The sequence below is a fragment of the Platichthys flesus genome, chromosome 13, assembly GCF_949316205.1.
Source record: "Platichthys flesus chromosome 13, fPlaFle2.1, whole genome shotgun sequence".
Classification (NCBI taxonomy): domain Eukaryota; kingdom Metazoa; phylum Chordata; class Actinopteri; order Pleuronectiformes; family Pleuronectidae; genus Platichthys; species Platichthys flesus.
Window position 1 is genome coordinate 15,247,982 of NC_084957.1, and position 26,091 is coordinate 15,274,072.

The following is a 26,091-nucleotide window of genomic DNA, read 5'->3' on the forward strand; positions in this document are numbered from 1 at the left end:
ACAACTCAATAGACATAAATTATATTATTGTTGTTGTTGTCCTGTTTTACTGCACACCTAATTCCTAACTTCAACACAGATAATTATTTACAGACGTTGAAATAGTATGTAATATTATTCCTCAATCGAGGAAACACTTAAAAGTACTTACTGAGAGTAAAATCGGTGACTTATCAACCAAAACATAAAGCAACGTCCAGTAGACGTGCTACGTCATCACTGCGTCTGACGTTGTGAGATAGCAGGAAGTAACACGGGCGGCTACGGAGCTAGCTCGAGGCTAGTGAGCAGAAATGAATCTGAACCTAATACATAGTTCTGTGTGTTTTCACAGGCCGGAACAAGAGTGAAGTTTTATCCACGGTAGGCTACGGTTTGAACTGTGTGAACTATATGTTGATCATATGTCTGTAAAGAGGTTGTATCTGAAGGAAGGGGGTTAGCTTGATGCTAATAGATATTGATTCAGACGATGATACATAGAAGATAATTACAATCTACTTAGAAATGTATACTCTGTTTGTGTTTTATCCTGTGTCATTGTGTAGACCTTTATGTGAACCCTCATTTTGAATAACGATCACACAATCATCTTAACACAGTCAGGACAGTCAGCAAATCCCACATAAACACTGAACAGCAGAGAGGTGTCACCAGGCAGTGAAGTGTCTTAATACATACAGCAGCATTTGGGAGGTTCATGGGTAATGGGTTGATTTCTTTGAATGCAGTTGTAAACCTTAACACCTTATATCACATGTCCTATGAGAAGTGTTCATCCTGGACGAGTTTAAAGTTGCAGTGTTTAGAATTTAGTGACAAAGTTGTGAGGTCGCCTGTTGCACCTGAACACCCCTCACATCATCCTCCCCTTCCAAACATGAACCAGATCTTGTGGTAACCTTCAGTTCTCATAAAAATGTAAGGGGTGTGTAGTTTGTCCAGTCTGGGTTACTACAAGAAACATGGCGGCCTCTATAGAGAGGTGGGGTCCATGATGTTAATATAAAGTATTTCAATATAAAGGGCCCATTTTAGGGTAAATAAGACAACAATTTGTATACTTTATAAAAAAAAATTCTGTCAATAGATCCCTTTCACTTAAATCTTGCTGGACCTTGCTGGATCTTACTGGACCTTTTAAGAAAGATAGTTAAGTATTAAGTGGTGTTTTGCTGAAGACTGTAATAAAAAAAGTAAATCTATACCTGCAATGATTCATAGGATAATCAATTAGACGGTTGGCAGTAGAATACTCGTATTTACTACATTGCACAGTATTGTAAACTGAATATTTTAGTTTTTGACGTTTTGTTTAAACAAGACATTTAATGACAATCTCAGGCTTTGGGAACTTGTGATGAGCAATATTCCTTCATTCAGTTTTCTGGGGTTGTATATGAATGTTCACCTTATTAACAGATTATTAAAATACTGTTGAGGCTGTTTTGAATAAATTGTTGTTGATGCACTAACAGGTGAATGAATTCATTACAGTACTGGTGCAGGGCACATCCACACAAGGAATCTGCCATGGGCCAACGGAGGAGAGCGGCAGCTTTGAGCAATCCTTCATCTCAGGGAGAATCTGGAGCTCCTGCTGAGTCTGTCAGGGTCCTCAACAGGAAGCACAGCATTTGCATGGTGTCCGACTTCTTCTATCCAAATATGGGAGGAGTAGAAAGTCACATTTACCAGCTTTCCCAATGTCTGGTTGAAAAGGGACACAAGGTGGTAATCGTCACCCATGCCTACGGAAGGAGGAAGGGTCTTAGGTACCTGACCAATGGACTTAAGGTGTACTACCTTCCCCTGCAGGTGATGTACAACCAATCCACAGCCACTACCTGTTTCCACAGTCTCCCATTGCTACGCTGTGTGTTCTTCAGAGAATGCATCACTGTGGTGCATGCACACAGTTCGTTCTCCGCTCTGGCCCATGATGCACTGTTCCACGCCAAGACCATGGGCCTGAACACGGTTTGTGACTCCTAATGATCAAGATGAAACATTTTAAAATATTTGTATCTACCCCTGTACCGGTGCTACACATGATCTAAAGACCATTATCATTCACAGGTATTCACTGACCACTCACTCTTTGGCTTCGCTGACATCAGCTCTGTGCTGACCAACAAGCTCCTGACTGTGACGCTGTGCGATACCAGCCACATTGTGTGTGTGTCGTACACCAGTAAAGAGAACACGGTGCTCCGAGCAGCTCTCAACCCAGAGATAGTATCTGTTATTCCCAACGCTGTTGACCCTTTGGATTTTACCCCGGATCCCTCCAAGCGCCCAGACGACAGAATCACCATTGTGGTCATCAGCCGTCTTGTCTACCGCAAGGGTACAGAGAAATACAATTGTATAAGCTATGTTTCAATATTTCCAGGTGGCTGTGGTCAAGGCAGTGGTGAAGGGACAAAACCCTTCATCTTCAGGGCTTCGAAGAATAAATGTTTATTTACATAATACTAAAAGCGAGAACATTGGTTGACATAATTATCATATTTCCTCATCCTCATAAATCCACCATCAGTGTATAAAGTGTTGAGGTGTATGTGTTGCATTACATTCATTGCTAAAACCGATTTTCTGCTCTTCGTCTCATAAGGAATCGATCTTCTTGGTGGAATAATCCCAGAGCTCTGCCTCAAACATCCAGATCTGCACTTTCTAGTTGGTGGAGAGGGGCCGAAGAGAATTGTGTTGGAGGAAGTGAGAGAGAAGTACCAGCTGCATGACAGGTCTTGCACATAATTCTTGAGAATATTTAACAGGATGGTATGATTTTAACCTCTTTTAAGGATATGGTCCCTATTAATTATTCCTTAGAGTGTCTTTGTTGACATACAGTGAGTTGCTGCATTATCCATGACAAGAATGTCCACAACGTATTTATTGCATGTGCCTAACTTCTTTCAATTGGAACTTTGCAGGGTGCGTCTTCTTGGGGCTTTGGAGCATAAAGATGTCTGCAGCGTTTTGGTGCAGGGTCACATCTTCCTCAACACATCACTGACCGAAGCGTTCTGCATGGCCATTGTGGAGGGAGCCAGCTGTGGACTTCAGGTCTGGTGCCATTCATGCAACAGTTTAATGAGAGGAAATGGTGATGTGTGATGGGGGCTGGACAGTTGGAGGGTTATGAATTTAATCAGTTATGGTAGTGAAACTCATGGCTCTTCATGGGACAATGACTTTTCCAAACATGGATATAAAAAGGGAACTAAACAAATATTTGCATATCTCATCAGCTTTACAAAAACAGCAGCTGAAGTCCTTTTATCAGAGCTAAATAGAATTTGGATGATGTAGCTGTAGTTGTTGAAATCTTGTCATAGATTTCCTTTCCCTTTCATAGCACATGAGGAGAAAAGGGAGGAGAGCCAAAGCGAGATTTTTGGTGGAAAATGGTGATCATTAAAAACAAGCCAATTCATGACAATAATGGATACATATGGAGGACAGAAGCTGACCATGCAGGACCCAGACAATCAGATGTGAGAGGGGAAGTTTGGTCAGTGGGAGTTTGGCCTCAGAGGAGGAGAAAACAGTTCTGTCAGCTATTAATTGAGGAACAGAAATAACAGAATAATGTGACTGGTAAATGGCCGGGTTCAGCTAATCTAAGGGTTTATTGCCCTTTCTCTAAATCTTTAAAAGGTTTCAGGTTGCTAAGATAAGATCAAGATCTGAATGCATATTTTGAGCGTGTCTGTACACGCTTACAGCAGCACTCACACAGAAACTTGTACCCAGAAGAAGTCCATGAAATTATTGTTTTCAACCTGATACTAAGACTGTTCAATGTGTTGTGTTTAATACTTTCAAAGAACGTGTTCAAAACTTTAGATTGATACTATAACAGATTCTGATATGGCATCACTCACACCTCTGGTCTATATGTCTTCACTGCTTGTGCATAAAGTTTTTGTTTTAATTTGAAGGTGGTCAGCACCCGTGTCGGCGGCATTCCTGAAGTGTTACCTGAAGATCTGATCACCCTGTGTGAGCCCACTGTTGGCGCGTTGTGTGCTGGTCTAGAAGCGGTTATCGCCCGGCAGCGGTCCGGCTCTGTCCCCTCCCCCGCATCCATCCATTCACGTGTGCAGACCCTCTACACCTGGAGAAACGTTGCAGAGAGGACTGAAAAAGTAAGTTCACCAACACCTCAGTCATATCTTGTTATCGTCACTTCAATCGATGGATTCACGTTAGAGCTTGTCGATGGGCTTAAGACCTTCTGACTCTTGGTTTCTTTGGAATAATACAGGAATGTATTCTCTCTGTGTTTGAACTTCACTGAGGTGAGTGTTTAAATAGAGAGACAGTTTGTTTGCTGACACAGATTACAGTGCGTGTGCGTGTGTGCGTTCGTGTGCGTGTGCGCGTGCGTGCGTGCGCGTGCGTGCGTGCGTGCGTGCGTGCGTGTGTGTGTGTGTGTGTACATAGATTTTATTTATGTATTTGCCATGTGACCTGGTTTGCCCTGTTACAATGTAAGTGTACAGACTCCCTCAGCTGAGGCTCCAGTGGTAGATGTTGAATCGTTTGACGCCCCTCATCATTGGGTTTCCCCCCCTCAGGTCTACGACAGAGTGGCCGGAGAGGAGGTGCTGCCTTTGGACAGACGGTTACGGAGACTTAGGGCTCACTGCGGCCCAGTAGCCGGCTCCATCTTTGCATTTGTGGCTGTTGTAGACTTCCTCTTCCTGCTTCTCCTGCAGTGGTGGTTGCCAGATCGGTTCATGGACATCGCCGTGGACGCCACCGGCCCTCACGGACTGTGGAGGCAAGAAACGAGCAGTAAAAAAGAAACTCATTCTAAAAGATCCGCGGAACCAAAAGCAGAACTCCATCACTCTATACCTCCGTCTCACTCATAGCTGCAACTACTTAATGCTGAATGTGCTCACGGTAACTCCAAACACTGTTTACATTTACTTATCAGAGGGATCTTGTTTGACAGCATTCTATTTAAGATTTTATTTTTATATTTACAAATTAAAATGGAAATCTGCAGGAGCCCGAGCGACTGTAATACGCACTTTTTTGATTTGGTTAACACATTATAAATAGCACTGACCATTGTGAGTAAAAGGGCTTATAAATTGTACTCTTACCGTTTCATTGTTCTAAACTGCAGTGAATTATTTTCAGTGTACTTTTTATGTTTAGTGCAAATTTGTATTTATTTTATGTTGATGCCACTCATTTTACTCCTGTTTATCTTTTCTCTCCTCTGCGATTTACTGATTATCAAACCCGGGTTTTTTCTAAGACGATTGTGTGACTACCAGACGTCCCACTCCAGAAAATAAAGTGTACCTTAATTCATCTGTTTGCACTCTTTGTTTATTAAGGTTGCCTCCAGTTTTATCTTGCAAGGACACTACACCCAGAAAGACATTGTAGAGCCGCTTACTCAGAGATAGTGTTACAAAAGCTCCGGCTCTTAGGAATGAGGAGTACCAGACGAAACACAAAGGATCTGTGAAACGGGAGTTGATGGTGATGGGATGGGGCCCTATTCATTGCTGACAGTTTGGATTTGCATTGCGTCATGTTTGGCATTCGGACATTAAATCACGCCTACAAAAACAGCCTTGTTCTGTGAGTTGATGCAGACAGCTTAAAGTGAAAATACTGAACTTTGTCACGTGTAACATTTGCAACAATAACAAGAGCTTCAGATATGTGACCATAGAACAAATCTGTAGAGAGACGTAAGGAGCTGTGTGACTGAATCTCATCAGAATTCATTTCAGAGGACGGAGATGTGTTTTAGTGTAAGTAAATGAAAGAATATTTTGATCACGCGACTTGAGATGGCAAGATAAAACTGTCCTTTTAGCGGAAAACGGGCCGTCCGAACAGAAAATAGTGCAAAATCACACAAGACAGATTTGGCGAAATGAAGTACAGCACACAGCTCTTGTACCTCTATAATATGGAGAGTGTAAAACTTGTGCAGGTCTTTGATTGTCCCTCTGCTTGTAGCCGGTTACATGCCCATTTCTGAGTATTTTATTCAAGGTACGTCAGTGGAGCGCCATTCCCTCAAAATATTCTAATGAAGATTAAATCCATGGACTGGGATGAGGGTGGGCGGAAGGTGTTAATGTGGGGGAGGTGACCAAGGACCCAAATAAGAAGGGGAGGAGGGCTGTATCTGACCTGCTGAGTTTGAGTCCTGGACAGTCGTGGAAAAGTCTGCTGCTATTTCATTGTCTTCATGGCTGCTGTTCAAACAGAGGTTTCCCTGTGCACAGCTTGGCAAAGGCCTTTGTATATCTATGGGGGACTGGTATGTAACCCACTGATGGCTGGTAGGTGTATTTTTATTTTCTATTTGATCAATTCGACTCAGTTATTTTGTATTTTGGGAAAAATAAAGCACAAAACTGGTTTCGATTTCTCATTACACGACTTCCAACAGTAGGTAGTTTCTCTTTGCACATATTTACATGAAAGCAACAAATATGTCTCTATAGTTTTTTCTAAGTTCTTTCAAAGTTACATTTTTGTAAATACAAAACTGAAGATCTGCTGAAACAAAGAAACTTTGTACAGAGGTTTTGTTGACTTGCTCCACAGTGATCAACAAAGCCCAGAGTGTGTGTTGTTCAGAGATTTCGGGTGTTCATGGCTGGGCCGACCCTGAAAAACAAGATAAACGTGTATTCAGACGAGGCCATCTCAACCTCAAAGAGCGTGCTATCTATCTGTGCCCTTCCTGGAAAGGGAGACTTTACCTATCGTGTCCTTTGTCTGTCAGACTACTGGTCGGACAGGTCCCCTCTCCACGAGGCCGCCTACCAGGGCAGACTGCTCAACCTCAGAAGCCTCATCGCTCAGGTAAACATAACCCTGCTCTGTCTTGATATTCATGATTCAGGCTCATATGTTGAATTAAAACCCTGACCATTCTCTTATCCTCCTGCAGGGCTTCCACTTGGACACACTCACCATGGACAGAGTCTCTCCCCTGCATGAAGCTTGTCTCGGTGGACATTATGCATGTGCCAAGTTCCTGTTGGACAACGGTGCAAATGTAAGAGTGCGACCCATTTTTCAGTTGAAGGAATGGGATGACAATTGAGCTTGAGCATAAAAAATGAATACTAAAACAGGGTTTACTTTAACCATCATTTGAGAAATGATAAAATGTATTTGATGATGGACAAAATCCAAAGTCTTTGTTCTGCACTTAAACAGAATGTTGAAATTCATTTGGAGATTAAACAGCCAGGACATTAGGTAGAGCTTTCCAGTCTTATCGGCCACTCTAAGTGCTTTACGGTACAAGTCACAGTCAGCCATTTAGGCACATATTCATACAGAGCTTTATTAACTGTGGGCACAGCCATCAGGGGCAATTTTGGTGAAAGTATCTTACCCAGGGACACTTTGGGAACCACCTACCTTCTGGTCAGTGTTCAAACTACTCTACGCTCTAAACCACAGCTGCCGATAGAAGAAATTGGGAGTTCTGATGCATCATTGATGATCATTAAAGACATTCAGTTGGCAATCCAATATGGTCTGATACATAAGTTCTGCGTTAAATCCTTCTCTGTGAAGGTTTTAAGGTTTACTTTTATAGAGAGATGGATAGATAGATAGATAGAAGTGGAAGTGTTTCGAATGTTGTATCTCCCATGTGAATGTAAGTGAGGCTATGGACTAAATATTCAACTGTATACCAAGCAGTGATGATAATGCACCAGTGGAATCATGTGTCTTCTTTCCCTCCAATCAAAGGTGAACACAGTGTCAATAGATGGGGCCACACCTCTCTTCAACTCCTGCAGCAGCGGGAGTTCTGCCTGTGTCAAGCTCATTTTGCAGCACAGTGCCCTCAACAGCCCCCCCTGTCAGCTGGCATCGCCAATACACGAGGCCGCAAAGAGAGGTGTGTATGTGTAAACATGTACTGGTGTTAAAGATCTGTCACTATGATCTGTCACTGCTCAGGCTCTGACACTGAGGCGCTTCTTCATCAGGCCACAGAGAGTGTCTGGAGCTGCTGCTGAGCTACGGATCACACGTTGACATGGAGCTGCCAGTAGTGGGGACTCCGCTGTATGCTGCCTGCACGGCTGGGACCGCTGTCTCCGTGGAGCTGCTGCTTCGCACAGGTACTCTCATCTGTGACCTCGGTCCAAAAAGATTTAGCAGATAAATGAGCTTCTTTTAGGTGTTTCACATTCTTTGATTCACTATTGATGCTACATTTGATTTGCAGGGTGCTTTAAAAGATTCGGTCAGTTACACAACAAGTCAAATATAATGTAAAAACACTATTGGGAACCTGTATTTTATTTTCAGTAGATCCAGATTTTAATTTGCAACAAATTTCACACCCCCATGGACATCATCACCGAAACACGGCAGATTTTTGTTTCTTTTGGTTTTGAACCGTCTGTTTGATGGAAATGTTGCTTTTTGTTTAACTCGGGATGGAATAAGCTTTCGGAGGAACATATGTCGTGAGCATAAGCTATAATGAAGCTCCATCGAGGAGAACAGCAATGCCCAATCCAAGTTATGTAATGTCACTAAATTCTGAAGGTAATCTTCCACACAGGAGGTAGTACAAATAGTGTACTACATGTCCAAATAATTAAATTTTTCAAGGGTTCACAGCATGTATCCATACTTGTGTGTGAACACTCTGTTGGACATGAAGTTATGGTGTCATTAGTCTGGTCTATTCCTGGAAATGCACCAATTGTCCCTGAAGGGCACCTGTATTGTGACTGTTGACTCTAGCCAGAGACTCATCATACCTTATCTCTACAACCTTGGTTGCTATGGCAACTGCTTTTAGGGACTGTCATTGTCTCCACCCCCTTTCACAGATCAGAAAAGTGTGTGATGTTTATGGCTCTTGTTGATGTGGCTGCAAATGATCTAATATTATTCATAGCTCTGCTTTAAGTTCCCTTGTAATAATGATTCCATTATAGCCACAGATTTCCACTCTGTATTATGACTATTTCTCATCAAAGTGGTGGAGCCTGTGAGGAAACATGTTGCTTGTGGTGTTCTTCAGTTATCCAGGAGATAAACCCTCTGTGCTTGTGTGTGCACACAGGAGCAGACGTTCAAATAGGGTTTGGACAGGACAGTCCTTTACACGCTGCAGTTCGATTTGGAGGAGCCGACGTCGTGGACCTTCTGCTGGACTTCGGAGCTGACGTGTGTTGTAGGAACACAGAGGGAAAAACTCCACTGGACCTGTCAGCACCAAACAGCCCACTGAGAACCAAACTACAGACAAGAGGTGTGTTGTAGAGTATGAAGGCACTCGCATCCATGTTACACACACAACCAAACACTGATTGATTAGTTCCTTGGAACTTGTGTCAACTTTGCTCTGTCCCTTCTGCCCAGGTCCGTACGCTCTGTCTGAGTTGAGTCGGTTCTGTATTCGCAGACGTCTAGGAAGCAATCGTCTGCACAGAGTGTCCAGCCTGTTCATTCCTGGCAGTATCCAGGACTTCCTCCTCTACCAATGAAGCATCTCCAGCTTGATGGTGTGGCTCACATTGATCCAGGCCCCTACACTGACCTATAAGGCAAAACAGATGAGGGGGCAAGGCAGTCACATTTATAGAATTATAGCTTTCCCAGGCGACACGTGGATGCAGTGGTTAGCAGGTTCTTTCTGAGATCTGTGGGCGTTTCTCCGGGTACGCCAGCTTCCACCCAAATGGCCGAAGACAAGCAGCTTAGGTTGTTTGGCAATTCTATTTGTCTGTCGGTGTGAATGGCTGTTTGTATCTGTATATCAGACCCGTGATCTGCAGGTGGCCTGTGAAGGGCATAACCTGCCTCTTGACCCTTATCAAAGGATGGATGCTTTTAATAATTACTGATCACGAAAATTTCAGAGATCAGTTGTATTCATATTCTAGCCACTGTGATGTTTACTTATACTTTTAAGGAAAGAATAACTGGATGTTGAATAAATATAAAACAAGTGAAGTAGAATTTTTTATGATTTTACATATCAACACCTGTTTACAGTTGTAGGGGAGAAAGCTGCGTATGCAAAACAGATGCATAAAATATTTTGGTGGCTCCAGGGAGTTTGGGTCAACAGTGTAAAGTCTTTCAAACTGTCTGGAAAATGTGGTATGGTGATGTGGAGAGAATAGAGCTCAACAAGGGCTGATATCCCCCGCAAGGTCTCTGCAAAAGTCAAGTGGGTGGGAGCCACATATGCCGGCCCTCAGCTAGCATGACACGTGAACGAACATTCAAATTGTTGATAATCAAAGTTGAATTGTTGTATGAAATGTATATATATTTTTTTGTATTGATATAATACACAATGGTCCACTGGGACAGTGTTGCAGGAGTGCAATACTAGATCTACACTTTGATATTGTAATACAGTTTTTTACAGAATTTGCAAACCTCTGTTTTCACTGAGAGTAAATTTGTGTTTTGTAAAAAGCATTGCATGAAATAATAGCAAGCCATCAGTGTCTTTGTTAAAATTAATAAATTGTGATATGCTGTAGAAGAGTTGTACAATCTGTTTTAATTTTCTGGGTGAGCATACTATAATATAAGAAGAATATCCTCTCATGTATGCTTGTGTAGAGTTTTCAAATGCATTTGAGCACAACATCAGTAAGAGACAAGGATCTGAGGAACTGAGGAGTGGACTTTATTTCATGGCTGGTGTTGCTAAGAGAGAATTATCTTCCAATTCTCAAATGCCAACCTCAAAGGTCTCCCCTGCAGAGACCTGCAAATCTTTTTTGAGCTGATCTCACTTGACATTTCTTAACCTAAACAGCAAGAGTTCTAAATGAGTCATATGTGCTCTGATGTATTTGTCTGTATTTGAACTGTGTATGTGTGTAAATGGCTTTCCTACTTCTTGTGTCTAAATGCAGTGGTTAATTCTTTACCTTTGAGGCTTACCTTTCATTGATTTATCCATCTCCTACACAAGGACATTTGAAGGTGCTGTACACCCAGTTCACGAATGATTCAAGAACTTGGCTGTTGACATTTTCTGTGAAGCCAAAGATCCCAGTGGGTGTACACGGAGGGGCCAGGCCACACACAAAGAGAAGGTCCTCAAAAGCCAAAAGGTTAACATAAAGCTTGGAGTCAATGATAAACATAGACTGTTTATAAAGACGGATGGTGTCTCTCCACTTCCTCCAGCCGTCCAGCAATGATGTCAAAATATCCTGGATACAAAGTCTTCCATCTTGAACATCTGGAGCAGGAGCATCGGGGTTGGAATCGTGAACACACATCATTGTAATGAGTACTGCCTCAAATGACTAAAACCATCTTTGAGAAAAATGTGATAAACGTGTAGTTTGACTTTTAAGTTTGGGCCATTCCTATTCGTTTCCATAGGGGAAGGGGGATGTATAGACTGGCTGAGGACCGAGACGATGCACTCTGACTGCATTCTGTCCCTGAACGTGGCTGACGTGAGGCGAGAGCTTCACAGAGTGAAGCCTCGAAAGTCATCTGGGCCCGATGGAGTTCCAGGCCGCTTCCTAAGGGGGTGCGCCGACCAGCTAGCAGAGGTCTTCACCTCCATATTCAACCTCTCCCTACAACTGTCAACAGTCCCCACCAGCTTCAAGCAGGCCACCATCATCCCCATACCTGAGAAATCAACCATCACCTGCTTAAACGACTACCGCCCTGTAGCACTGACCTCCACCATCATGAAGTGCTTCGAGCGGCTGGTCAAAACCAACATATGCTCCACCCTTCCTGACACCCTTGACCCCTTCCAGTTTGCATACCGCCCCAACCGATCGACGGACGTGCCATCGCCCTGACAACACACACCACCCTCTCCCACCTGGAAAAGGCCAACACACATGTGAGGATGCTGTTCGTGGACTACAGCTCCACGTTCAACACAATTGTGCCTGCCAAACTCGTCCCCAAGCTCAGGAGCCTGGGTCTTTAAACCCCTCTGTGTAACTGGATCTTGGACTTCCTGACGAGCAGACCCCAGGTGGTGAGAATCGGTAACCACACCTCCTCCTCACTGACCCTGAGCACCGGGGCCCCTCAGGGCTGCGTGCTCAGTCCCCTTCTGTACTCCCTGTACACACAGGACTGTGTGGCAACACACGGTTCAAACATCATCCTTAAGTTTGCAGACGACACCACCATCCTTGGTCTCATCTCCAACAACGACGAGACCGCCTACAGAGATGAGGTCAGAGGCTTGGAGACATGGTGCCAAGAGAACAACCTGTCTCTCAACGTTTGCAAGACCAAGGAGATTCAGGAAGCTGCGGGGGGGGGGGGGTCACGGGCCGTTACACATTGATGGAGCTGTAGTGGAGAGAATCTCCGAGTTCAAGTTCCTCGGTGTGTTCATCACGGATGACCTGACCTGGTCCAAACAAGCGGACTCTGTGGTCAAAACTGCACAAAAGCGTTTATACTTATACTTATACTTTCTTGAGGAGACTCAAGAAGTTTGGCATGGCTGCAAAAACACTTACAAACTTCTACAGGTGCACCATTGAGAGCATCCTCTCAAGCTGCACTACTGCCTGGTTTGGTAGCTGATCGCAAGGCCCTGCATAGGGTGGTGAAGACAGTGGAGCGCATCATCGGCTGCCATCCCCCTTCCGTGCAACTCATCTACAATACAAGATGTCTGAGAAAAGCATGGAAGATCATCAAGGACCACAGCCATTCAGGCTGTGGACTTCTCACACTGCCGTCTGGCAGACGTTACAGGAGCATCCGAGCACGGACTACCAGACTCACAAACAGCTTCTACCCCCAGGCCATCAGGCTTCTGAACAATCAACACTGACGCCCTTAACAGTCACCATGTACATTCTGCTCCCACACTCATACAAATACACTTACTCCACATATATTCATTTTATTTAATATTCCCCACTTCTTCACCCTGTAAACTGCTGCTTCATTTGACTTTGACTTGACTATGTTATGTGTATACATATATTCATATTCATATTATTTAATTTAATATCCCATTCACCCTGTAAACTGTGATGTTATATGTTATGTTAGATAGCATGTTGTTTTTTTTCTATCCTCTGAACAGTCACCATGTACATTCTGCTCCCCGAATCATACAAATACACTTACTTCACATATACTTATCTTACTTAATATTCCCCACTTCTTCACCCTGAAAACTGTTGCTTCATTTGAATTTATTTGACTATGTTATATGTTATACATATATTCATATTATTTTATTTAATATTCCCCACTCCTTCACCCTGTAAACTGCTGCTTCATTTAACTCTGACTTTAATTTGACTATTTTATATGTTATACATATATTCATATTAGTTAATTTAATATTCACTTGACTGTGTTATATTGTATATGTTATATGTTATATGTTATATGTTACAATGTTATGTTATATGTTATGTTACATAGTATGTTATTTTTTTTCATTTTGTAAAGTCGCCTACTGCGTAGATGCCTGCCATGTCATAAGAATTTCACTGCTCCGATGACGCTGTCATTGGTGCACGTGACAATAAACTTTGATTTGATTTGATTTGATTTATTGTTTATACTGCAGCCAGCCACCAGGTGCCAAGGGAGAGGCTTTGGCTTTTCTTTTTTGGAGCTGTCAGTGCAACCAGAGGAAGGTAGAGTTTAATTACTATTTTGAAATAAAAATATAAAAAAAAAAAAAAAAAAAATGTCTCTATACTGAAAGAACCTTGTGATTTAGGGTGTCAAAAATCTAGCAACTAATTCCAATAATATATGTAATTTACAATAAACATATTTGATAACGGAGCTCATTTATATGTATATAGTATATTTCTGTGCTTGAATTTATTGTTACTGCATAATTCAACTGGTGGGTGGCAACCAACATTGTGACCCCAGTTCGGCTTAAGTGCAGATCTGGTGAGTTTATGAAAACCACGGTGTTTTCATATGGTGGTTATGTTCGTCCTTGCACTACTCTGGTGGTTCAACCGCCTGGGAGACGTGCAGCATAGTTGTTTGTTGAAGTGTTTGCTGAAGCTTTTACTCATCAGGTAAAGAGCAAACGGGTTCACACAGGAGTTGGTGAAAGCCAAGATGCGAGCACACACGCTAGCAATGAAGTGGCCCAGCGACGTGTCCACCTGGTCGTAGTTGAAGGAGCGGTACAGGTAGATCACGTGACTGGGCAGCCAGCAGACGGCAAACAAGCCAACAAACACCAGCACCGTTTTGGCCAGTCGCTTCCTGGACCTGATCTGAAATGAGAGAGAAATGACTTTATCAACAAAACTGTATAAGATCAATTATTTGCATATGGAATGTTATAACCATGATGTGTGTGTTTGTTATTCCTTAATTGTCTTTCTGTCCATTCAAAAATAAAAGCGTAAAAACAATATTTTTTAGTTTGATATCTATTTCTTGAGCGGAAATACACTGAACGCTCTGAGAGACTGTTTGGATTTTCTGTCAGACACTTCAGATCAGGAACACTACTATGTTTTCCTTGTATTCGTATTCTTTATCTGTTTGGTTGTTCACGCTCCACTTTCTTTTTCCTTATATTTTCTGCCTTGTTTTTTTTTTCCTAATAAATTATCATTCACCAAACAAGCTGCAGTGTCCTCTGTAGAAACCTGTAACAACCAGCAGTGTCCATATGTAGAAATAGTTCTGAATTTTACAGCCAACAAAACTGCAAAATAGTTTTTAGGCTCAAGTTTGTTTGTAGTTTTAGGAATTAGACAATAACAGGTAGACTACTAATGGTTTATCTTTTGGTAGAACCAGGCCTGTGGTTTCCATTAGTTTCAGCATCAAACTTCTAATCTTACTTTCAAAAGAGAAAGCATATTTCTCAAAATATCAAAGTATTTTGGGGACTTAATAGATATGAATTATTTCCTGTTATGGTTCATGCAAAGACCACGTAAGCAAAACAAACTCCTCACAGAGACCTGTTTCTGGAGGTGAAGGTGTCCTTCAGCCGGGATATCCACAGAGCTTCTGAGCAGGCTTCGAGCGATGAAGCAGTAGTAGACAGATATGATGAAGAGTGGGACGATGTAGAAGATGAGGAAGGAGGCGGTGGAGTGGATCTGCGGGTGCAGCTTCCTGGCGTGAGGGTAGGGCGCACAGGTCATGAACGTCTCATTGGTTTGGCTGGTGGTGAAGGCGTGCAGGTCAGAGAAGACAGCTTCAGGAATCGCCAGAGTCAAAGAGAGCAGCCAAATCACCCCCACTCGTAAACAGATCCTGGACCTGTGGATGTCCAGCGGCTTGACGATGGCTTTGTACCTATAGGACGAGGACAAATTTGTGGCTAACTGTTGTAACCTGTGCATGGGAAAGAATCTTCAATTTCAACACAATTTGTAATAACATAAAAGCTAACTGAGAGAACAATGATAGACCATGATGATTTACTGCATGGGAAGAGTGGACCGTGGATCTTGAGCCGGCGGAGGACATTGGCCTTAGAATTTAGTATAAGTCCATCATAGATCATGACAGTGATTGGCAATCCTGATGGGGAATTGTGATGGTGGAAAGTGGTAGTGGATAGTGATGTTTAAATTATTAACAAAATAAATGTAGTATAACTTTATTGATTCAACATATCAAAATCTGTAGGGAAGATGTATGAAATGTATTATTTTTAAGTCGATATTGATATGATACACAGTGGTCCTCCGGGACAGTGTGGCAGGACTGCAATACTAGATCTACACTTGAATATTGTAATACAGGTTCTAACACAATGTACAAACCTCTGTAATCACTGAGAGTAAATTTCTATATGTAAAAAGCATTGTGAGAAATAACAGCATGCCATCAGTGTCTATATTAAAATGAATAAATTGTTATGTGCTGCAGAAGAGTTGTCCAATGTGTTTAAATGATCTGTGTGTGCGTAATATAAGAAACATATCCTCTCGTGTGTGCTTGTGTAGAGCTTTCAATTGTCACAGGATTTAATCAAGAACAGAAGGATGTTTGAATGAAATGAGTTCTTTCAATGTGCTCTTAATGTTCACTCACAGTGATGGTGAAAACTGAGAACTTGACTGATTTATTGACATGCTTTGTTTCTAAAACTGTGCTCGGGCAACACATTTTTTACAAAAAATTGTATTTGAGCACAACATCAGTAAGAGACAAGGATCTGAGACCTGAAAACGAGTTTAAGCTTATCACACTTGACGTTTCTTAACCTAAACAGCAAGAGATGTAATTGTTTTTATTTGTACTGTATGTGTGCGAGTGTGTGTGTGTGTTTGTGTGTGTGTGTGTGTGTGTGTGTGTGTGTGTGTGTGTGTGTGTGTGTGTGTGTGTATGTTTATCTATATGTATGAGGGTCAATAGCACCATTGTTGTGACATTTGGATGTTGTGGGGACATTTTGGCTGGTCCTCACAAATCCTCAAGACTACAGACAGTGCATCTGTGTTGATGGCTTTTCTACCTCTGTGTCCAATTCTAAATTCAGTGGTTAACTCTTTACTGTTGAGGCTATATTACCCCTCAGAGTCTTGAAGTGTTTTGTTTATTTGCGGGTGCCAATTATAATTATAATTAGAAAACTGGTAAGATTTTCTCATTTCTCTTTTTCAATAATCTTGGCCAGCAAGCTTTTCCCTGTTATTTATTCATTTCATGAAGAATTTGAATGCATTTTTTTGGGTGCAGTTTATCCTTAACCCCAAAAAACTCAATAGATGTGGAGCCCAACACTTTAAAGGAATAGTTCAACCAAAAATGATAATTCACTCATTTTCTACCCACCCCTATGCTGATGGAGGAGTGGGTGATGTGTTTGAGTTCACAAAACACTACTGGAGTTTCAGTGGTAAACGGTGTAGCAGCCGAATCCAATACAACTGAAGATATTAGTGAGCTATCTTCAGACGTGAAAACACAACATGTCTCCATACTGCTCCTGTGGTGTCGTCCAAGTGTCCACAAGACCTGGCATTCATATTCGACACAGAAAGAGGTAATTTGCACCTTGTTTTAAAGCATTAATGTCCTCTGATAACTTCTAACGAGGTGCATTCAGGGATCGTTGGAAATGCAGACGTCCAATAGCTTTCTTGGATTAAACAGCTGTTACACTGTTTACCCCTGAAACTCCAGCAGTGTTTTGTGGACTCAAATACTTCACTCACCACTAAGGGTGAGTAGATAATGAGTGAATTTTCATTTTTTGGTGAACTATCCTTTTAATTACACCATGGTTTGCTTTTCATGTGATATGTATGAATAATAATGAGCTCATGTATGTTTCTATCTTTTAGACTTGTGAACCAGTCCTGTTAAGTGCCACTGAGTACACACAGCTCCTGGCAACTGTGAAGGGCCTCAGAGATTCCTTCTATAAAGGCAGGGCTATGATTAAGTCTGTAAATGATTGGGCTCACTTGCATGAAAGCGAACAAAGCAAGCTAAAGGTGGAGCTGAAAATAACCCAGGGGCTTCTTGCAAGAGAAACTGAGAAAAGACGTGCACACACCAAAGCCCACATCAGCTACCTGACTGAGCTTGCTCAAAAGTAGAACGAGCTGAAGAGCAGTGAGCTAATGTGGAGCACAAAAGTGCAGTCTCTTGAGGAGGAAAGTCGACTGCCTGACTGAGCTTGATCAAAAGGAGGAGCTCCAGGTGGAGCTTGATAATGTGAACCTGGGCCAGGAGCAGGCTCAGAATGAGGAAGTGTGCATCACAACGGCGCAGAGGTGGAGATGGAGAGCAAACTGCACACAGAAGTGTTAATAGAGAGCAAAATGCTCAAAGAAGATTCAATAGAGAGCAAACTGCTCACAGAAGAGTTAATAGAGAGCAAAATGCTCACAGAAGAGTTAATAAAGAGAAAAATGCTCACAGAAGAGTTAACAGATAGCAAACTGCACACAGTGGAATTGATTGAGAGCAAACTGCACACACACAGAGGAGTGGATTGGAGGTGAAAAGCAGGAAGCAACCCAGAAAAAGAAGGAGGCGTAAGAAGATCTGAGAGTTAATAGAGAGCAAACTGCTCACAGAAGATTCTGGGGCTTTTTCTTTTATCACATCATATTTTTTAAAGAACATGTGCAACAATGATAAACAAAATAAATATTTTGCTACAGTCAGCTTCCCTCTTCTATTAGTGCTTTTGTCTTCCGACCTACAGTTATTCTTTTCTTATGAGCAAATTCTCACTGCATCGCTTATTTGTTTGTTTTCTGTGAGGGGAAGTAATTAAGTGAAAAATGATATTGTTCATGTAACTGTGTAGCAATTTGAATAAACGTTGACACACCTCTCAATTTATGTTAGTCTTTTCTCATTTGTTGATGTGCTCTGTAACACACATCCGTTTACACTTCAATCCACCATGAGAGAGGGATCATTCACTTGTGTCTCTCGCTGAGGTTTCTACGTTAATATGTTTTTTTTTAGTTTTCCTCTCCCTAGTTGAGGGTCAAGGACAGAGGATGTGGCACCTTGTTAAGCCCTATGAGACGAAGTGTCATTTGTAAATATGGGCTATACAAATAGCATTTTATCATTTTTTTCTTTAGTTTGTTTCTTTCCTTCCATTTTCTGACGTACACATAGTGAACTGAATATTCTTACCCATTGCTTCTCGAGATTGGGCCATTTTTCTGAGGCGAACTAATCACCAATTGCTACCATGCAGTTTTACTCTGTATTAACCTTCAGCTCTGCTGTTTCTGTTCAGCACTTAGCCTGCCAAGATGAGAAGTATTATGCACATCTCTCTCTCTCTCTCTCGCTCTCTCTCTCTCTCTCTCTCTCTCTATCTCTCTCTCTCTCTCTCTCTCTCTGTCTCTCTCTCTCTCTCTCTCTCTCTCTCTCTCTCTCTCTCTCTCTCTCTCACTCTCTCTCTCTCTCTATCTTTTCTCTGCTCTTACAGTAAGTTGTGCCAGACTATGTATGTTTCCGAGGTGCCTGCTGAAAAGATCTTACAAAAAAATCTGATGGGCTGTCTGACAATTTTTCTCTAATAAATTATTAATTCCTCTAAATTTAGAAAAAAACTCAAGTTAGTTGGCTGCATTTAACTTGATGACTGTTGAAATCGTTTCAACTAAACCTCACCAATGTCATCGGGTACATGGACATGTGTGAGTTAGAAATTGCAATATTAGAGGATCATGAAAAAGTTTGAATTATTTGTAAAATGGCGTAATCTGATGCTTCCTGTTCTGATGCAATGTCAAAATAATAAATGTAAATCAAAGTAATGCTGTGGGGTTGTAGGTTTCCCTGCAGGGCACACAGGGTGCATGTGTACTATTTGTAACAGTGGGGTCTGTGGTCATGATAATGCATCCAGGATGATGCTGAGACTATCTCAGACCAAATCCACCAAATTAAAACCAAATTCTCTCCAGGCATTGGATTCCACAGTGAACTCATTGAAAGAATTTCTCAGTGCTATTACAATTTGCTGAGTTTTTCATTTGGGGCAAAATCTTATCCTGTTTATTAAAAACGTGATTTTACCCCAAGCTTCAAATTACATTACATCACTGATGATTGGAACAAAAGACATTCATGTTATTCTGTTTTCTTCTGCGTGGATTTCATTTATTTAAAAAAACCCATATGTTTGAGGTGTGAATCATGAATTATTTTTTTTTGGGGGGGGGGGGGTTAAATTCAAATCAAACTTTTTAAAATAAGCCCGTCATTTGTCGTCCTACCGATCAGCGGAGAGAGCAGTGAGGGTGAACACGGAGACTCCCACCGAGGTGAGCTGGATGAACGGGATCAATTTGCATCCAACGCGTCCAAAGAGCCACTCGTCCACCAGGTAGCGGCTGGCGTCCACCGGGGCGCAGGTCACCAGCAGCAGCAGGTCCCCCAGAGCCAGACTGGACAGGAACAAGTTGGGCACCGTCCGCATTGACTTCACCAACAAACATGTCCTCATTAAAGTGACATTTCCGACCAGACCCACGATGATGATGATCCCATAGACGGCGGCGATCACGATGCCGGGGAGCCATATGTTGTACCGGTGCTGCTCCGTGGAGTCCACAGACACTCTGGACAAATTCAGAAACACTGGACCCCTGAGGTCCTCGGGGTCTGGGAGAAATGAGTCGTCCAGAGACATGGCAGTGAGGGGGATGAGGTGTCCAGCGGGAAAGTGTGGTGTCTCCGCATGGTGACTGGCTTTTAAACTACACGCCCTCCTGCCCGCGCGTGCGTCATTTTACGCGCGCTCAGGGCCGTCAAGATTGCAGGGGAGTGGAAGAATTGGTTTGAACATACTTTTTTTTTCTTTCAAGGTTGCAGAAAAGCCTATTCCACTTGAATTGCTCAAATGATCTGCAGTGAATATAGTTCAGGAGGAAAAGAGTTGCTTCTGTCACGGCTCATAGGGGAATTACCGGTCAAACCAATATTTTTCATTTTCAAAATGATTGCAGTCTCCATGCAGTTTCCAAATATGGTATGACTGTGTGATTAAATGCAGAGCAGGAGTCAGTGAAGCATTTTGAAGTCAGTGAATTGCAACTTTGGGTGTAGTTGGTGGTGGCTGGGCTGGATGAGGGTTGGGGTTTGAGTTTGGCTTAAGAAACGGTGAAAAAGAGCAGGTGGTATCAGAGCAGGGTGAACGGCCAGAGCTCGGAAACAGTAAATCCAACAGGCCGGATCCTTGGTGAACAGGAGTCATGGATGTTTTTGGCACAATCTGAATAGAAGCGTTTGAATCTTGGCCGTGTAGTGCTCATTATGTGACTGAGCAATGTTGTGGTGTCTGGATGAAAGAGACTATGGTTTTATGCTATGATGCATGTAAAGCATTGATTATTTGGTCAGCTGCAGGAAGGTTAAATGGCAAGAGAAGAGTCCCTGGAAGCCTTGCCCAGCAGATGCACACGAACACGCGCACACACACACACATACACATACACACACACACACACACACACACACACACACACACACACACACACACACACACATACAAAACGGCAGGAGAGAGCCATGGCCTGTACCCTGACCACATCTCATGCTGAAGTCATAATGTGATGTTATTTTACTGGTGCTTCAGATGGCTCCAACTGAGCCCCATAATCATTTTCTAATATAAATGCAAATTAAATTTTGTTGTATCAAGACTTAAGATAAGAAAGACGAAAATGTGCTTCTCGAAGCATGACTTGAGCAATTTTCTCCCACATCTGAGAACTTTACTCCAAATTGACTTAACATTTTTTCAAAGAACATAAATAGCCGCAGAGTTACTTATTCTCAGAAGTATTTCCCCAACAAATGTATATAAAAACCGAGGGCAACAACAAGGAACGTGAATGAGAGAGAAACCGATACAGATTCCATCGTCTGCTTTTTCGAGTCATAAACAGATGGACCCAATTACGTTTTTCAGAGCTGCAACTTCTTCTTTTCTTCTTTGATGTAAAGGCAGCCCCCCCCCCCCCCACACACACACACACTCACCATCTCTTTATACCCACTTACCTCACACACTGTCTTTCCATTTCAGAAAAGTTTTTTTTTAATTTGCATATCTTTTAGCTTTATTTTACTTTTTTATGAAAACAGTTGCCCTTTTGCAGTCAAAAACGTAATTAGTCGTCGATTCATGAGACGACCTTTATTCCCACCTCCATATCTATCTGGCATTTGTCCTATAGTTCAATTCCTTTCAACTTATTTCCAATCAAAAAATGATTCAAAGCATTTCACACACATCTTGACTTAGATAACTACTTGAATCATCATGGAAATGGCCCGTAGAGTGATAACGCTGTAGCAAACATGGACGACCCGCAAATCTCAGAATATTAAATGCTTCGGCTACTATAAAATGGAGCAGCGCAGGGGTTGAGGATGATTACCAGAAGTCAAATAAAACTTAAATGTTAATAGAAAGAGTGAATATGTCCCCCTAACTGTTTTTAAGGATTTTGTATCTTCTAAGATGGTGATCTCCAGGCCTTTACTTCAGCCACCTCCAGCTCTTCAGCTTGTTTTGGGGTCTCTTTGCCTTTAGTCTGGTCCCAGCCAGTGGAACACAGCTCAGGTAGACTGAGAGGTGAACGTGTCAGCCAAAGCGCTTTTGAGGAGTTTCCACCTCTTCACCCTGAACAGCTCTTTGGCCGATTCTGTCATATGTTTTGATCATTGTTGTCCTGATCCTGTGCACATCATGTGGATCTGTATACCTCTCCATCCATCCTTTTGCTTTTGTAAATCCCTGTGTCCTCGTTCCACTGGCAGCCGTATACAGCATGGACAGAACCAGCACATGTTTGACAGGTGAGGCTTTGGGTCTAGAGCTGTTTCTTATATTTCTCCACAATTTCCCATTTCATCAATTTTCAACATGACTTCTTTTTGTATTTCATGTGAACTGCCCTTTCTGTTTTTGAGGTTCACCAGCATCTCGTGGTGACTCATCTGATGTCATGGTCACACAGTTTTCTCCTGCTGTGAAGTTGTACAACGTTCATTAAAACATATGGTTTTGGCCCACAACACTGGCTCACCTCCACCTTCCGAAAGACCTGAGTTTACCCATTTTATAAAACCCAACTACATTAGACATCTCTCTCACTCTTCAGATGGACAGACAACTCCACTACTGTCAATTCTCAGTGTCTCAGTTTATGTGCACAACTGCTCTGGATTACGGAATATCCAAGAGTCCAATTACTTTTGAACCCTTGAAATTTGGTCCCTGTGTGTTACAGGGCTTTTAGTTCTTCAGCACCACGGACAGCAGCCGGCTAAACTGAGGTCCTCGGCCGCCACCTGCTGGTACAGATGAGGAGTTGCCTGACTCATGCAAGGGCTTTACATTCCATCGTCATCGTTATCGATAACAACAACAATAATAAACTCTGCTGGATATGTAGTTTATGTTGGTGGCACTTTATTGTAAATAAAATGATGACACTGAGTAACAGATTACAGTAGAGGAGGAAGCATTCCATAATATATTATTTTATATTGTGTATCATTATAATTACTGATGCAATACTGTGTATGCAGCACTACAATGATACATTGTTTATGTATATAGCTATATACATACATATATATATATTCCATGCATGTCTCCCTCATACTGTTTCGGACACTCCATCCCAGTATTTCAATGATGTAAGTCCATATTTGACAATTCTTGGTCTCAAGATTTATGTCCAACGTCAACGTTCAGATCACTGGATTTTAAGGGTGCTGGACATTTGATGGTTAGACTTCTGAAACAATGAGATTCACCAATAATATTGTTGTAAGTATATACTTTATTCCTTGCAAGGCAGGTCAGACATTCATACGAAGAGCATTCTGCAGAGGGAATAACTTCGGCTTTTAATGCAGATGCAGTGAAGAAGTCTATCTGTTTGTAGAGTTAAACTACGTGTGTGACCTGAGTGAATAGTAAAATCCCAGGAGATAAGAGACAGACACATGCTGAGGGGCTCTTTGAGGTCTTGGTCGGGGGAGGCAAGCACAGTCTCAGATTTGTGATCCTGATGTCATTTTGGCAATTACACAAGCAAAAGATAAGACGCATAAGCAGAGATAATATGTAATTTTGTATAATGATAAAATGTTCAGTTTCTTGGACCAATCAACGTTTTTTTAATATAGCGTTGATCTTTCCTGAATCGTAGCCAAGTGTTTAAGTTGCCTAACCCAAAAAAGTTTGACATTTAGATAAATATGCTTTATTAGCTTTCTTGCAGAGCGTTGTCATAGACGTGTTACACTGCTGTCATGTCTGCCCACTTAATATGGAGCTACTGTCAAAAGCAACATTTTCTTAAGACAACTAACCTGGCTCGACCAAGAAAAGAATAGAAACACCTTCATAGTTCCCTTAATAACATATAGTAAGTTCTTGTTTGTTTTGTGTGTATATATTTAATACCGACACGTAACAGTGCTTCATTATTGATTAACTAGCGATTATATGCTTGATTATCTCTTCATTGAGAAGCATCTTTTGTTTTTCAGCCCAGTTTAGTTAAAAAAACAATAAAACACACTCAATTCCACACTAGGAAATCCTTGATCTCCTTCAGAAATTACATTGACAGCCCGATAATAATGACAGTCATAGATTTCATTTTCATGGTCATATTTTGAAGTTATAGAATGAGCAATCATCTTTCATCTTATAATAGTATTTTATTATGATTTGTTTATCTTCTTGCAGTTTCACACAACAGAGACAAATGAAAATATCTCACATGAATCAATTCTGATATAAACAGCTTATAGTATTGTGCCTCAGAATTCCTAAGTAACTTACCACCTAAATTCTTTTCTGTCCATGTCCCTAAATACATCTGCACTTTGATAAATGCTTAATTTCAGTTCATCCTTCTTCGGTTTATTGGCAGGTGGCTACCAATGTAAAGGTGCATTGACGCCATGTTGTGTTATCGTGTTACTAAATCAATTTAGTAACTACTTTCGTCGTTGTTTGTCATGCGTTTCGTTTGAATTGTTTTATTTAATTAGTCGAATGTTTAATGTTTTAATCATTTCAAAGTTGGTGCATTTACTTAAGCTGTGATCCAAATTTGTTTAAGTCGCCCCAGAACATATCACATCAAGTTCTGCAATGTGGGCAAAAGCTACTTATTCTGCATCTGTTCTATGGAAATCTATTTACAAAAATATGTCTGTTAGTGAATAAACAACTGAAATTAAGACTGGTTGTGTTTTTTCACAGTTTCCTTTAAATGTATAAATTGTTGTTTTCTTATTAAATTTATAATTATATTTTAACTACATCCATCTGAATCCCTAGAGCAGCAATTCCCAAACTTAAGAATGCGGCAGCTCAATTTGAAAACTGAAAAATGTGAGCAGCCCACCCACACCTTTAATCACAATTATTTGATCCCAACACAGAACTAGAATCATACATATTTTTAATTTTATAGCATTAACATTTTTTATATGAACGCAGAAATATGCAGTGCAAATCCAATAACGTCCACACTTAACCATAACAATTTGCAAAGCAACCAATGCAAACAGAAGAGAAATGCAAATAGGGTATCGTTATAAATATATTCTTACTCTTTGTATAACAGAGCATAACAAGAATATCCGGGAGAAGACAAACACATTTGAGGCGTTACCAAATACACTTAAGGCGTTTAAGCCCACACCCCCCCGTTCAAGCAGTTTATCTCGACATACTTGATATTGAATCACACATCGCCTAAAGTGACACAATTTCACTTTACGCGTTGTGCCGTTCCGATGCTCTCTCAGTGTGAAAGATGCTCGAGTCTTGGATAAATAATGTCTATGTTCAGTTTCTAAATGGCGGCGGCGTCTCAGCGCACACACAGCCTTGGGGGTTGTCCTGGGCCTGCGACAGCTCCTCACTTGAGTCCTTTCTGCTAGTCCTCTTTTTAGTTTTGAATGATTCAGTTGGACTTTCTGATTCCCCTTCGTCATTAGCAGCTTTCCTCTGCTCCATCTTGCTCGACCCAGCACACAAACAAGTTCTCCCTCACCTGTGATTCCCCCGCTAAGGATGCGTCCAACCATATTGTTGACGGATGTTTGAGAATATCAGAGCTCAGCACGTGTATAATAGTAGAATCTAAGAAGCTGTGGATGGAAATATCCATGTCACAACTGTCCCTTAAGGTTGGGATTTGAGAAAAACCAGGACCAAGGAAAAAGTTATCTGAATTTTTAGGGTTTTCCAGTTTATTGCTTCATTTAAATAGCTTGATATGTTGTATTGTATCAACATCTACAAGTCTTATGTCCAGCTTCTTCTTTGTTTTCATAATATCACATAAAACAGTGACATGTGTGGGACAGAATAGAGGAAAAAACACCAAACAAACCAAATGAATAAAAATGTACAACTGATATCATTATATTACAATACATTGTATTTATTTCATACCAAGAAAATGATATGGGTATAAACGCAGATCGTTATTATTATTTCCTCAATATTAAAAACTCCATATAAAAATGAATTAGTAAACATGACTGGCGCTCGCTGTCACCGTCTGCGGTGCGCACAGGAGAGCGCGGCGCCTCTGTCGC

At 41.5% G+C, this 26,091-nt stretch overlaps 3 protein-coding genes across 3 annotated transcripts; 2 read left to right on the forward strand and 1 right to left on the reverse strand.

Annotated features, from left to right (window-relative positions):
- The first annotated feature begins 225 nt into the window (after window positions 1-225).
- piga (phosphatidylinositol glycan anchor biosynthesis, class A) lies at window positions 226-5,343 on the forward strand. The gene is made up of 7 exons (XM_062402997.1): window positions 226-363; window positions 1,498-1,980; window positions 2,080-2,350; window positions 2,618-2,750; window positions 2,943-3,075; window positions 3,954-4,160; window positions 4,593-5,343. The coding sequence occupies exons 2-7, from the start codon at window positions 1,534-1,536 to the stop codon at window positions 4,890-4,892; spliced, it is 1,491 nt and encodes a 496-aa protein (XP_062258981.1). The 5' UTR covers window positions 226-363; window positions 1,498-1,533; the 3' UTR covers window positions 4,893-5,343.
- Window positions 5,344-6,179: 836 nt separating this feature from the next.
- On the forward strand, window positions 6,180-10,835 carry asb11 (ankyrin repeat and SOCS box containing 11). Its single transcript, XM_062402999.1, has 7 exons — window positions 6,180-6,335; window positions 6,785-6,864; window positions 6,953-7,060; window positions 7,771-7,921; window positions 8,013-8,147; window positions 9,107-9,295; window positions 9,406-10,835. The coding sequence occupies exons 1-7, from the start codon at window positions 6,242-6,244 to the stop codon at window positions 9,528-9,530; spliced, it is 882 nt and encodes a 293-aa protein (XP_062258983.1). The 5' UTR covers window positions 6,180-6,241; the 3' UTR covers window positions 9,531-10,835.
- A 1,494-nt stretch (window positions 10,836-12,329) lies between these two features.
- Window positions 12,330-20,137, reverse strand: LOC133967098 (gastrin-releasing peptide receptor-like). Its single transcript, XM_062402327.1, has 5 exons — window positions 19,722-20,137; window positions 14,970-15,309; window positions 13,985-14,267; window positions 13,896-13,926; window positions 12,330-12,438 (listed from the first exon to the last, which is right to left on the reverse strand). The coding sequence occupies exons 1-5, from the start codon at window positions 20,135-20,137 to the stop codon at window positions 12,330-12,332; spliced, it is 1,179 nt and encodes a 392-aa protein (XP_062258311.1).
- Window positions 20,138-26,091: the final 5,954 nt, after the last annotated feature.